The sequence below is a fragment of the Notechis scutatus genome, chromosome 2, assembly GCF_049901735.1.
Source record: "Notechis scutatus isolate UNSWTSFEM ecotype Mainland chromosome 2, rNotScu1.2, whole genome shotgun sequence".
Lineage (NCBI taxonomy): Eukaryota > Metazoa > Chordata > Lepidosauria > Squamata > Elapidae > Notechis > Notechis scutatus.
The window spans coordinates 114,220,260-114,233,684 of NC_142010.1; the positions used below are offsets into that span (position 1 = coordinate 114,220,260).

Consider the following 13,425-nt stretch of genomic DNA (forward strand, 5'->3'; position numbering starts at 1 on the left):
GGGGCCATGAGATTCATCAATGTAACACCTATTGCACAAGCTGCACTGGCTTCCTGTTTCTTTTTGGGTGCAAGTCAAGGTGCTGATCTTTACAACCCTATATGGCCCAGGGCCAAGCTACCTATGGAATCATCAATCTCTGCTGGTGAATGAGGAGCAGGGAGAAGAGGGACCAGCCAGTCAGCAAAGTGCTCCTGCAGCAGCAGTCTGTACGTGTCAGCCATGTTCTCCATGGCATGCTGCAACTGATCCAAGGTGCACAGGCCAATGGCCTTTAGGGCCTGCCTCTCTCCACCTCCTGCTATAGTCTGGTGGCTCATGCCTCACTTCCACCTCACCGCCCACGCCTCTCCCTGGTTCTTTAGCTGTGGCCATGCCAGCTCTCCCATTCTAAAGATAAAGCAATCCGGCTTGACCAGGGTAAGGTTGTCTGTCTCAGGAGGCAGGAGCCGAGCATGCAGAGGCTGCAGCATGGCATCAACCCAGTCCTCCAGCTCTACTGTATATGCGGGATGAGCCTCCCACGACAGATAACCTGACCCAGGGCAAGCCGGATTACTTCAACTATGAAGGTGATTGGAATTGCAGCCTGCTATAGCTGGAGAGTTTAGCTGAGCTGCGAAGTTGAAAGTAAAGCAATGATACGCCCCAAACAAGGAACCGTTGTGAGCTTTGAGGGTGCAAATTTAAATTCTGAAGCTCATGCGCAGAATTCATACCAAATCATCCCACTGGAATTCAAGGAGGCTAATCGTGGTAAATACAAATCATCTGAAAAATAGGACGGATTACTATATTGATGATGAATGTAAATGAAAAGGCAGTTTCCAAAGCCTTCCTCCCCCACAGTGAAATCTGAGTCGCCTCACAGAGAGCCAAGGTGGCTGGCAAGCTGCAGGTGCTGCTGGACACTGTTGGTCTCTGCATGCTCAGTGCCTTTTATACACATGGGGGGGGAACCCCGCCTGGCTGGCCCTTGTGATGGGGGAAAAAGACCCCCCCCCCCAAAAAAAATAAGCCCTAGTGCTTATTTTTTAGCCCCAAAGAAAATAAATCCGGTGTCGTGGTCCACCCGTGGCCTGTGGAACTGGCAGCAGTCAGACAATGGGGAGGAACATGGGCCAGTCCTGGAGTCTGGGGATGACTCGGATGAGAGATCTGCATCCGACACAGAGTTGGGGCCAGGGCCATCTGAGTGTTATGTGCTGACTCCAGTCTCCAGAATCTGACATCAGCGAGGCAAAGGAACAGAGGGAGCCTGTTCCCAGTGCGCACTTTCACAGAGCTGCCAGAAGGCAAGAAGAATTAAAACAAAAAGGGCAACTCGGGAGTAAGGCTTGGAGATGATTGTCCCCTCCCATAAGACATAAAAGAGGAGCAAAGGGACATAAGCCTTTGCAGGAAACAACTTTGTTCATTCTGATTGGTTTAAACTGAAGCTCTGGGTTGACTGTTCAGTTTGGCCTTGTACAGCTAATTGGCAATTTAGTAGTTGGCAGCATTTCAAGGGAGATAAAGGTAGGTGCTTATCAGCCTTATCCCAAAAAGACTGTGGCAGACTTTTGTTGGACTATTCACAAACTGGGGCTCATTATGGGCTGTGAATGAATATAATTCACAACCACTGAAATAAAAAAGGGGTTTTGGGACTGAGTGGGTGATTGTTACTGTCTCAGGAAGCCTTGGTCAGAATAACCGGGTCTTACCGTGTTTCTCATATAATAAGGCCGGGTCTTTTTTTTTTTTTTTGAGCCCCGAAAAAATGGCTAGGCTGTCTTTTCAGGGGTGACTTAATTCCCCCCACTTGCATCTTCGGGCAGGCGGGCGGCGACGGCTTGGATGTTGACCTCAGCATTGGTGGGGCACTTTGTATCGGGGTCAACACAGGCAGCACCATATCCAGGTGTGCAACAAAAGTACTTCCTAACAGCAAGCCCCCCCGCCATTTCCCCCCATTTCGCATGTTTTAATATAGGCCTTAATATGGGGGGAGGGGCTTCATTTCATGCCTATAAAACATGCTGGGACTTCCTATTGGGGGAGGCCATATTGTTGGAGAAACGGTATTTTCAGGGAAACACGGTACATACATATACACACAATGCAATTAAAATATTTTAAAATAGTAAAAACATCCAAAATACAGTAGCTGAGATATTTGGCCAATACAGCCAGAAAATGGGGCCCTTAGGCTAGTTTCAAGAACACTGGCAGGTTTTTAGAGCTTTACTAAAGGCTAACAAGGTTGGGGGCCATTGTAATCCCCAAAGGGAGGATATTCCATAAAGCAGGAACTTCTGCAGAATTGGCCCATGATGAGGGGCTAGTGCTAACCTGCATGATGGGAATCACCCAGAGTTGGTTGGAAGATGGGCTACAATAACACGAGAGGAGTATTAATAAAAAGAATCAATGGCAAGAATACAAATATTTTCTATGGATCTTCTTGATATAGTCAAACCTCATTACTCAACTGCTTTGAAAGTCATCAAATTTGGTAACACATTTTAATGCAAAAATTTTGTCCAGTACTCATTTGTTTGGTATTGGATGCACAAACTAGAATTTGTGGATGTTGGCTGCCTCCTAACTACCCTTTACAGCCGAAACAAAGGCTGACACATTAGTTACATAGTTTATTTGATAATCATTGTTAGTACTCGTGGCACCTCCCAGAACCGAGTAATGGTGAGTACTGGAGTACTAACGTATAATGAATTCAACTTATGCCAACAGGTTCAGAGTAATTGACTAAATGAACAAGAACCTGCTAATGAAACAGTAGTGATTATTTTAGTCATAAAGCAGGATTTTTTTGTTTGCATATGGGGAAGTAGTTAGGACAGACTACATATAAGACTTCTGATGTGCTTACACTGATTAGGAATTGAGTACTAACTCCAACAATATTAAGTACAAAGTATTGCATCTTAACTGAAAATATATGAAACTTTAAAACTTTGCTTTAATAATAGCTTAAAATAGAATATTCATTATCCTTCCTGTAAATCCTAAACTTCAATATATCAGGTTGGCTGCTTTGATGTTGTAGCAAGTTTTTTCTATCAGTGTTGTTACTGTAGCATTTCTGAGAGAAGATGTCATGCTTCTTGATAAAACTATCTCCAGCTCTTGAAAATTCTGAAGCCTGGCCACATCTTCATCCTTGGAGGAGAAAGGAAGTAGTATTTTTAAAATAATTAAAGCAGTTTCAAACTGTGAAACCTAATAATAAAACAGGTAATGGAAGCTGCATTAAGATGATGGATTACTTTAATACTACCTTAAGAATCAGTTAATGAAAAATGTTCTTTTAAGCTTCAGGAATTGTTCAAGCATTCCATATTTATTATACTAATCCATATTACAGACTAAACCCAAAGAACTTTTATGAAGCCCCCTTCCCACCATATCCCTGGAACTATTATATATTTAGTGTGAAGAGGGATGCAAAATGCTCTCATCTGAATGTATTTAAGCTTAATGAAATATCCCAATTGCCAGCGCTATTCTGAGAGCACGGAGTCTGTCTAGACTTGTCATCGCTTTGTTTACACCCTGTCCATGCAAGTTCTTTGTTAGAAATGGAACATGAAAGGCTAAGAGCTATATGTACTGCCCTTTATATAAATTACTGAAGACTTACACACTGCACTGATAAATTATGCGGTTTGCTCAGTTTTGAGTTTAGCATCTAGGAACTTGGTTATTCTGGCTCAAAGACAAAAATTGTAGGTTTTGGCAATCTTTTTTCCCTCCGTAGCATAATGAAATGACCAGTGTGGAAAAACAACCCTCCAAATCACCCAAATTTTGTGAAAGTCTCACAGGAAAATCCCAAACTCTCATACCAGTACATTTGAGCATTTTCACATAAAAATCTCACAAGATTTGTTTTATAGTAAGTTTCAGGTTTATTGGTGGCAACTCATGCAGGCAACTCGTAAGTTATGACCTGCAATGCTAGATGAACCTGGATAATTGAATCAATGCTGCTTAAGCAAATCAGCTCAATGCGGAAACAGCCAATTACTAGTATTAAAACAAGGAGTAAGAAATCCTTTTTGAGAAGTTTGCTTGCATACAGCTCTATTTTTACCGAGTCTGCAAATCCTTGGAAGAGGAGATAAAATCTTGCAAAAAGATAGTTCAGTTCCTTGGCTTATGATATAAGTTAAAGTATAAAAATAACCAAAAGGTATACATATTATATATGTATAAGAAGTGAGCCAGCCAATTTTATTTTGGATAAGCCTGTGCACATAAACAGATGCAATCCTGTAGATATGAGAAGGTTGCAGATCTGTCAGATTAAGGAGGAGGCCAAACAGTGCTTCAACAGTAAAAAGGGAAAAGGGCATTGTAAGTTCAGACAAATCTGTATCAGCTGCAAAGGTCATTTTATTTCCTGATCAGGCTGGTAATAAGGATAGGGGGAGAGGAACCGCCAATCATTTTCCATGCTCCCCATTTTACTCTGCTGAAACGAGCCTAGCAGTTTCTATTTGGGCACTTTTTGATTTTTCCATCCCGTGTCCTCTATTGCTCTATTGGCTATCGTTACAAAGCTCTACATAGTTATCAAAGCACTATTCTGAACACTGAGAGCTGAAGTGTGACTGAGGATGAAGCATGAGATAGTAGAAGAGCATTGACAGAGAAGACAAAGGTCTTTACTGCATGATTCAAACATGGCTGGTTACGCTTTATGAATTGCATGAGCAATTCTAACATGGATTTCAAGCTACTAATTAAATCCGTAATGCTAAAAACAATGAAACGATTGTTCAAAAATGATTGTTTTTGCAAGAATCCTTAACTGAATCTTACCTCAACTCCTGCTTGTACAGTACATACCAAATAGAAGGTCTATGAACAGCAGATGCCATACAGGCCTTCCCCCCTCTTTGGCATGAAAAAATAATTGTTGGTTGGTTTGTTTCTTTCCCTGGCCCTTGCAAATACAGATCATCCAATTGCTTTAGATAAATGCTGATTATGCTCCTTGCAACTGACTGGTGGAACGCTCGTGGTGCTAATTTGGGTTAATAAACCTGCACTCCACATTATGCGGACCAACAGCAAGAAGCATTTTGGTACAATTCTTATCAAAAACTATAAATTCATTACATGCTTCAATCCTCTATAGAAACTTTGCATACAATAGCAGAAGAAAACACACAGCATCCAGGGCAGTGAACTGCAACAGGTGCTTAAAATCTTAAAATCCATAGAAACCAATATTTAAATGGTCAGCTCTTACTTCTGCCCAATTGGGCACTATCCAGGTTCTCCATGGTATGGAACTCTGGCCTGACACTCCAGCCAGAATTGTGCTACAGGATTCTGTGAATTGCACTAATTTTAAGCTACAATTTATATTCACTTCCTGAAAGTAAACTCTTCTTCTCTCCTGAGAAGTCTGAAGGCTTTCATGTTGAAAAGCAGAGGTTGAAAGAACACTCAAATATTTTTTTGAGGATTCACAAACTGGCTCATCTACATATAGCGAAAGATTCTGTCTCCAGCTGTTGTTTGAAGGATTTCTTCTTGTATTGTTATCTTGGCAAGGAATATTCTTGTGCGTAGTAGTTGTTGGCATGCATGAGAAATTCTGAACTGACCTTAAGCCTTTATTAGACAGCAACACGTAGCAAAATGTAGGATGTTTATTTTTTTCTGCACTACCAAATTAATAAAAAAAAATCAATTGTACATCACAATAATAATTGCTAGTTCTATGCCTCTTATATACTATTTTGGATAGTGAGCAATTTTCAACAGCTAATGTTGAAAAATAAATGTTTAAAAGGAAATCTGTGTGTTTACCTTTCTCAATAATGTATTAGGTAATTTTCTAATTTTCTCCACTTGTTCAGAATTAATTCCCAGCTCACAGCAACAAACATTGAGCAGATCTTGATAAGTCAGTTGTTTTCTGTCCAGTTCAATTTCAATGAAGTCATATTCTTTAGGATTTTGAACTCTCACTTTAAGCACCAATTCTGTATCTTTATATGGGGGAAAACACATATATTTACATGAAATTTCATTAACAAGTACAGGAACTAGAGTGATAAATTATTTCTAATCCCCAAATCATTTTTTTAAAACTATGTCCTTCATTAACAGAAAAGAGAAATGGCTCCAGACAATTATGATTAACAGAAGAGATTAACTGCAGAATAAATTAGGAAACTGGAGATACTGAGGACAGGGCTTCCCTAAAGAAGAAAATGCCAAAACACTGCTATATTCTTGCCAAGTGGCCATATCCATCATTTGGGAGGGGGGGGTGTCCAAACTTGACTTGAGACAAGATTTTACCTTTGCATCTAATGGGAAAATGAGGACCGAAATATAGTCCTGATGGTTATTGCAAATAGATGATTGTGGACAAAGGAAAAAGGGATTCACCATCTATACAGGTAGTCCTTGAGTTACAAGCACAATTGAGCCCAAAATTTCTATTACTAAAAGTTGTTCAGTGAGTTTTGCTCCATTTTATGATTCTTGCCACTGTTGTTAAGTGAATCACTACAGTTAAGTTACTAACACGGTTGCTAAGTGAATCTGGCTTCCCCATTGATTTTGCTTGTCAGAAGGTCGCAAAAGATGATCACATGACCCCAGGACACTGAAACCATCATTAAATACAAGGCAGTTGCCAAGTATCTGAATTTTGATCGCATGACTGTGGCGATGCTGCAAGAGTCATGAAAAACAGTGACAAATATGAAAAGCAAAAGTGTAAAAAATCATAAGTCACTTTTGTCAGAGCAGTTGTAACTTCAAACCATCGTTAAATGAATGGTTGTAAGTCAAAGACTACCTTGAACTCCAAAGGTGCCCTGGGTTCCTAGAACTATTGCTGCCTCTCCTAGTGCCCTGTTCTGACCCAGGCTTCGTCAAATGTAATTAAACACAAACTTATTTTAAAAGCAAAACCTATTTTAATGTAATGCTGGGAATTACTTTCATTCACAGCCAGAATTAATCTTAAACAGTTCCCCAAGATAAGCACACGCCTGTCAGTGCTGTGGAATGCTGCCAAAAAACAGAAGTATCCAAATTAATTATAACAGAAACCATCCGAAGTACCAGAAAAAACAGAGCAGAATACACAGAGCTTCAAAGAAGACTCGGAATCTATTGAACTGCTTTGCTTCCTGCAAAGCTTTTGTCATTGAGATCTGACTTTTATCCCTTATGGGAGGGGCCATCACCTCCCAGCCTTGCTCCTGAGTCACCCCTTCTGCTTCAGCTGCTCTTGCCTTCAAGCAGCTCTGTGCACATGCGCACTGGGAACAGGCTCCCCTGGGTCCTCTGCTTCACTGCTGCCAGGCTCCCAAGGCAGCACCCCACTCCCAGATGGTCCTGGCCCCATCCCTGCATCGGAGCAGGACCCTCATCCAAGTCCTCTCCAGACTCCCTGACTGGTTCTCCTTCTTCCTCACTGTCCGATACCGCTGCCAGCTGCACCGGCTGCCAGCGAACCACAACATGCCCAACCAAACCCCACCCTGCTTTATCATGGGTGCGTGCCCATTGGAGGAAGAGCAAACCTGCTAGTGCTAAACAACCTATTAATAGCAATAGCAGTTAGACGTTTACAGCCCTAAGCAGTTTACAAAGTCAGCCTATTGCCCCCAACAATCTGGGTCCTCATTTTATCCACCTCGGAAGGATGGAAGGCTGAGTCAACCTTGAGCCTGGTGAGATTTGAACTGGTGAGATTTGAACAGCCTGCAGTACTGCACTCTAACCACTGCGCCACCGTGGTTCATAATCAAGAATAAAGAAACATTACTAGAAAAGTTTTCAGTACCATGCCTATTGTATGGAAATATTCCATTGAAAAGCAGTGGCTGTGACACTGACTCTGCCTCCACTATGGCACCGTTTTTTTGGTTGGGCACATGTTGTCTAGGTGGACATGAAGTCAAGTGATCTCGGTTGTGATGTGCAGATGAAGAAAATGAGGGATTAGAGTTTTGAACTCTAGACTTTATATCTTCGGATGCTTCTGCAACCACGGACGAAATGAGCTCCTCAACCCAAAGGTGTTTCCCAGGGAGTTCCGTTTCTTTGTGCAAAGAAATGGCCATGCCACTGTTTTCTGCTTGAACTGTCGATAAACAAAGGCTACTATTATCACCAGCAGGTAAATGAGGTAGGGCAGCATTATTTTCTTTGGGTGGAATAGCCGTAAGAGTGGCACCATCCCCTTTTTGATTGTAAGTCCCTAGAAACGATTCATTGGTGAGACAGTTTGCCATACTCAGCAGCTTTAAGTTATTTACTTCTCGATTATCACCACCTTCCACTTCAGGAGCTATTGGGAGAAAATAAAATAAAAAAATATTTTAAACCATTCTCTCCTATGGGAATAGCACTCCAGAATCAGCAGAACTAATTATACCTCCACTTTGAGAGTTACATTTTAACAGCAAAGCAACAGCAAATAGATTTAACAGTTTAAACTGCAAGAGAAATACAGGTAGTCCTTGAGTTACGGCCACAATTGAGCTTAAAATTTATGTGACTAAGTGAAACAAGTTTGCCCTACTTTACGACTTTTCTTGCCACAATTGTTAAGTGAAGCATTGCGCTTGTTAAGTTAGTAACATCGTTGTTAAGTGAATCCAGCTTCCTCCACTGACTTTGTCAGGCCGTAAAATTTGATCACAGGACCCTGGGACACTGCCACCGTCACAAATATGAGTCAGTTGCCCAGCATCTGAATTTTGATCAAATGATTACGGGGATGCTGCAGAGGTCTTAACTGTGAAAAATGGTCACACGTCACTTTTTCCAGTGCCGTGGTAACTTTGAACGGTCACTAAATGAACTGTTGTAAGTCGAGAACTACCTGTACAGGACCCATACATGGAGCTACAGTGGCAAATGCTTGGCTAAGAATAGGAATCTTGCACTGTTATATTTTATTTGGAAGCAGAAAACAGAGAAATACCCCCATGTATGTACCATCCAAATGTCCAGTGACACAGAATTGTACCTAAAATGCCACATAATGCAATCCAGGAAGCATGCCTTCGCTGTCACAATGCCCAGCCTATGAAACACCATCCCGCCCTGAGATTCAGAGGCCCTGGTGATTCTGTTGGTGTTCAGAAACACTCGGTTATTCCTTCTGGCGAGATATTAAATGTAGCACCGAGGCATAGTACACTGAAAATCTCTGATCATTATATTAATAATGTTGTGGTTATTTTTATCTTCAGGAAGAAGGGTTGATTATTATGGCTTTAATTAACATTTTCCACCCAGTCACAGAAGTGAGACAGGGAGCCATATACAAATCACTGAAATAAATAAATAGAAAGATGAAATCACTTCCAAGGCAATATTTAGATTAAAGATCCAAGCTTCCACAAAATGCCAAAAGCATGTTTGGAGTACAACTGGGCTTTGGTTGCACCTGTGGCATAATAATGGCCAAACATGTCAGGCTGGTAATCTAGCTTACAACTTTTCTATTTTACTGAGAAGGGGGGGAGGGAATCATAGGGGTGAGATCAGGGGTGGGATTCAAAATTTTTAACAACCGGTTCTGTGGGTGTGGCTTAGGTGGTGGGCGTGGCTTGGTGGCCAACTCAATATCACTCACATCGAGGCACGCATCTTCTCGCCTGGCCTCTCATGACTGTGGGGATGCTGCAACAGTCATAAGTGTGAAAAATGGTCATTAAGTCACTTTTTTCAGTGCCATTGTAACTTTGAATGGTCACTCCACACAAGTAAAGTATCAGCAAAGGAGGGGAAAAAAATTCCAAAGAAGTTCCTGAGACAGGAAGTCTAGTCCTGCCAAGAATGTAATAAGGGTTAACTGAGAGGCAGTTTCTGTAAGCAACACCAGAATGTTTCCTTCCTGCCTTCCTTACAGGATTAGGCCAGTAATTTCTTCTAACAATCGGTTCTCCAAACTGCTTAGAATGTTAACAACCGGTTCTAGCGAATAGGTGCTGGTAGAATCCCATCCTTGGGTGAGATTAAACCAATACAAAAACATCAGCAAACTTTTAAGTTACTTAGACATAAAGCAAGAATAAAATAAATCTTTTCTCCTTATCTTACTCCTTCATTATGAACTTCACTGATACCTCAGAATGCAAGCATTATGCTCTAAGGACAGATCCACTGAATATTTTTAAAAAGATAAATTCAAGTTATCAAGCACACCTCCAAGAAGTTTTCTGATTTCTTTTTTTGAAGTCAGATGTGTTGCCAGATCTCTGTTCTTTGTAAAAATCCCCTTATCGGCTCCATGATCTAGCAGGTACTTAACTATGTGAGTTTGGTTACGCTTACATGCCCAATGCAAGCACGTCCTACATAAGAGAAATGTGAATTATCAAGCATTTCTATCACTGTGACAGAGCAGATATTACCAAACTACAGCTCCCAGCAATTCTGGCAACGGACAGGAATTCTGTGAACTGCATCTCTGCCCGGCACCCTGATAGTCATCCAAGGGCCATAACAGAGGCTTTCTTTCTTGCCACAAATCATCATTTTCCTATGAAGTCAATGCGGGAGCCGGCAGGAAGTCAGAAGTCACGGTCACTTTATAACCATGTTGTTTAGCAACTGGTGCCAATAGTGGTTGGTAAGTTAAGGACTACAACTAGTCCTCAGATTACAACAGCAATTTGAATCAGAATGTCTGTCACTTAGTGCAATGTCACAGGACCGTATCACTTAATGATGGCAATCCTGGCAGCCCCGACCATTATGCAGGCCAGCGGACGAGAGCTATGGGCAGGCAGAAGCCACAGGTTGGTGCTATGGAATGTGGGCAGGTGCCAAAGGGACATGCTACATAGGGCAAATGCTATGGAGTACAGGATGGGCATGCCAGAAAGCAACTGGAATGAGATGATTTTGACTTTCCGTCAGCTTCCACACTGACTTTGCTTATGCCAGCAGAGGACATTGCAAATGGTGATCACTGCAATCATCCTAATTTTGATCCAGTCGTCAAATTCCAGAATCATGGTCATGTGGAGTGTTGCGATAGCCACACCACCATGGACCATACCTAGGTCGCTCTAATTCAGCACCATCATGACTTTGGTCACTAAACAAGTAGTTGTAATCTGAGAACTACTTCTATCTGTATGATATTTTGGCAATATTGGGGGATTTATTATATAGTGATCCAGACTGGAGCCACATAAAGCACTCTAAAGACAAAATTGTGTTATTCTTAAAAATAGTTAAGATGGGTGGCAACCAAATAGGTATGGTTAGGGTGGATAGCCACTGTACAGGTAGCCCTCGACTTACAGTCACAACTGAGCCCAAAATTTGTTGCTGTGAGACAGTTAAGTGAATTTTGCCCCATTTTATGACCTTTGTTGCCATAGTTTTTAAGTGAATCACTGTTTTAAGTGAATCACTGTTAGTAACATGGTTAAATGGATCTGGCTTCCCCATTGACTCTGCTTAATCAGGTCACAAAAGGTGATCACATGATTCCAGAACACTGCAACCGTCATAAATTACATGTCAGTTGCCAAGAGTTTGAATTTTGATGCTGCAACCGTCCGGTGAAAAACGGTCATAAACCACGTTTTTCAGTGCCGTTGTAACTTCGAACAGTCACTAAATGAACTGTTTTAAGTCAAGGGACAACCTGTAAGATATTCGATGCAAATTATCTTCCAGGTGTCCCTAATATCAAACTTTTAAGAGTTTTGTCTTAAAAGTGTTAAGATCCCAGAAACAGATTGTGACCTCAAAAATTTAGGCAATAATTCTGTGGCTGGTTTGCTGGTTTTGGTAAACTGAGGTAACTGTTCCACATTCCACCTCGGATGGGGGGGGCATAATTAAGCAACCAAGTCGGGGGGGGGCACCTCTTACTAGTCTCGCCTATTTTTAAGGGAAGGCCAGCGAAGCCAAGAGAAGGCAAGCCGAGAAAAGACTGAGGGTACTCTTGGAGGAGGCCACACACCATCCATTTTCACGCAATTCGTTGGAGTTCAAGGACCAATAAAGGCGAACAACGTGCATGTTGCCACACCTTGGAAACGTGGGGAGAGGGGAACACTTAGCCGTCTGCGCCCCGTTCGGGAGAAACGAAAGCGCCCGGCCCGGAGGCAGAGGCAGAAAGGAAGAGGAGCCCCTTACCAGCCATTGACTTCATTCTGAGCATTCACTGCCACCCCGTTACGGACGAGCATCTGCACCTCCTCGAGATTGCCTAAAGCAGCAGCTTCCCGGAGCCTTTCCTCCAAGTAGCTGCTCATCCTCCCTGCCTCTTTTTCCCCCGACCCTCCGACCATTAGCGCTCCCCCCGGCAGGCCCAGGAATGCCCCATCCGCAGGCGTCCCCTTGCAGGGAGAGGGAGCGAAAGGAGGAGCTGCAGCTCTCTCTCTCGTTCCGCCCGGCTTCGAGCCCGGGACGCGGAAGGCTGTTCCGCCGGCAAGAGAGGCGGCGCGCGGAGCCCACCGCAAATTTCTTTCACGCAGCGAGGCCAGCGCGCAGAAAGTGAGCGCGAAGGGAGGGGGCAGAGCGCAGGAAGGATTCGAAGCTCCGTTTCCAGGACAACCAGGGCGGGCCTTTAAACGGGTTGTAGAACCCGAGCCGAACGACCAGCGACGGCGGTTGCTCCAACGAAACGTTGAAGCTTCGCGCGAAGCGAATGTGGATGTGTCTGGTTCGGAGATTACCAGAAGCATGTAGAGTAGACCAGGGCTCTCCAACCGTGGCCACTTTAAGCCTGGCGGACTTCAACTCCCAGAATCCCCCAGCCAGCAAGCTGGCTGGGGGATTCTGGGAGTTGAAGTCCGCCAGGCTTAAAGTGGCCAAGGTTGGAGAGCCCTGGAGTAGGCCATGCCTAACAATCAGAATTGAATAGCTGAAAAGCCAACTAAAACGTTGTCCTCTGTTTAATATACTAAGGTCTATATACTGAAAGATATATGTATGTGTATATATAAATACACTCACAAACATATATATACATATGTGTGTGTGTGTGATGGAAGTTAAAACCCACCCCTCCTACAAGAATAAAACATTCTAGGAAATATTAAAAAGGCAGAGTATTGTATTTCCCTGGATGAGAAAAGGAGAAACATGTTTTTAAAGAAAGCAGCTCCACTTCAGCTCCAGGGTGAGGTGATGGAATTAAGGCATGGCCCTCAGGACGTGATAGGATTAGCCCTCTACCCATTTCACCACATGGCACCTGGGAAGATTACATCACCCAGCATGATTCAACCAAGCTACCCCTGCATGGGCCCATGGGAGTCTGACAACCATTCAGGATACATTTCTTGCCACAGAAAGTTCCAAACCCAGAGAGGGCATAAAACCCAAGGATTCTCAGCATCTCTTCCCCTTTTTTCTTCTCCCAAGAGCTCCAAGCCATGTGGTCCTGTCCACCATTAAACC

The 13,425-nt window shown here is 42.9% G+C and overlaps 1 protein-coding gene across 1 annotated transcript; it reads right to left on the reverse strand.

Moving 5' to 3' along the window:
* Positions 1-2,943: 2,943 nt before the first annotated feature.
* On the reverse strand, positions 2,944-12,492 carry LOC148132195 (ankyrin repeat domain-containing protein 40-like). Its single transcript, XM_087955887.1, has 5 exons — positions 12,157-12,492; positions 10,204-10,352; positions 7,829-8,335; positions 5,830-6,011; positions 2,944-3,165 (listed from the first exon to the last, which is right to left on the reverse strand). The coding sequence occupies exons 1-5, from the start codon at positions 12,309-12,311 to the stop codon at positions 3,019-3,021; spliced, it is 1,140 nt and encodes a 379-aa protein (XP_087812013.1). The 5' UTR covers positions 12,312-12,492; the 3' UTR covers positions 2,944-3,018.
* Positions 12,493-13,425: the final 933 nt, after the last annotated feature.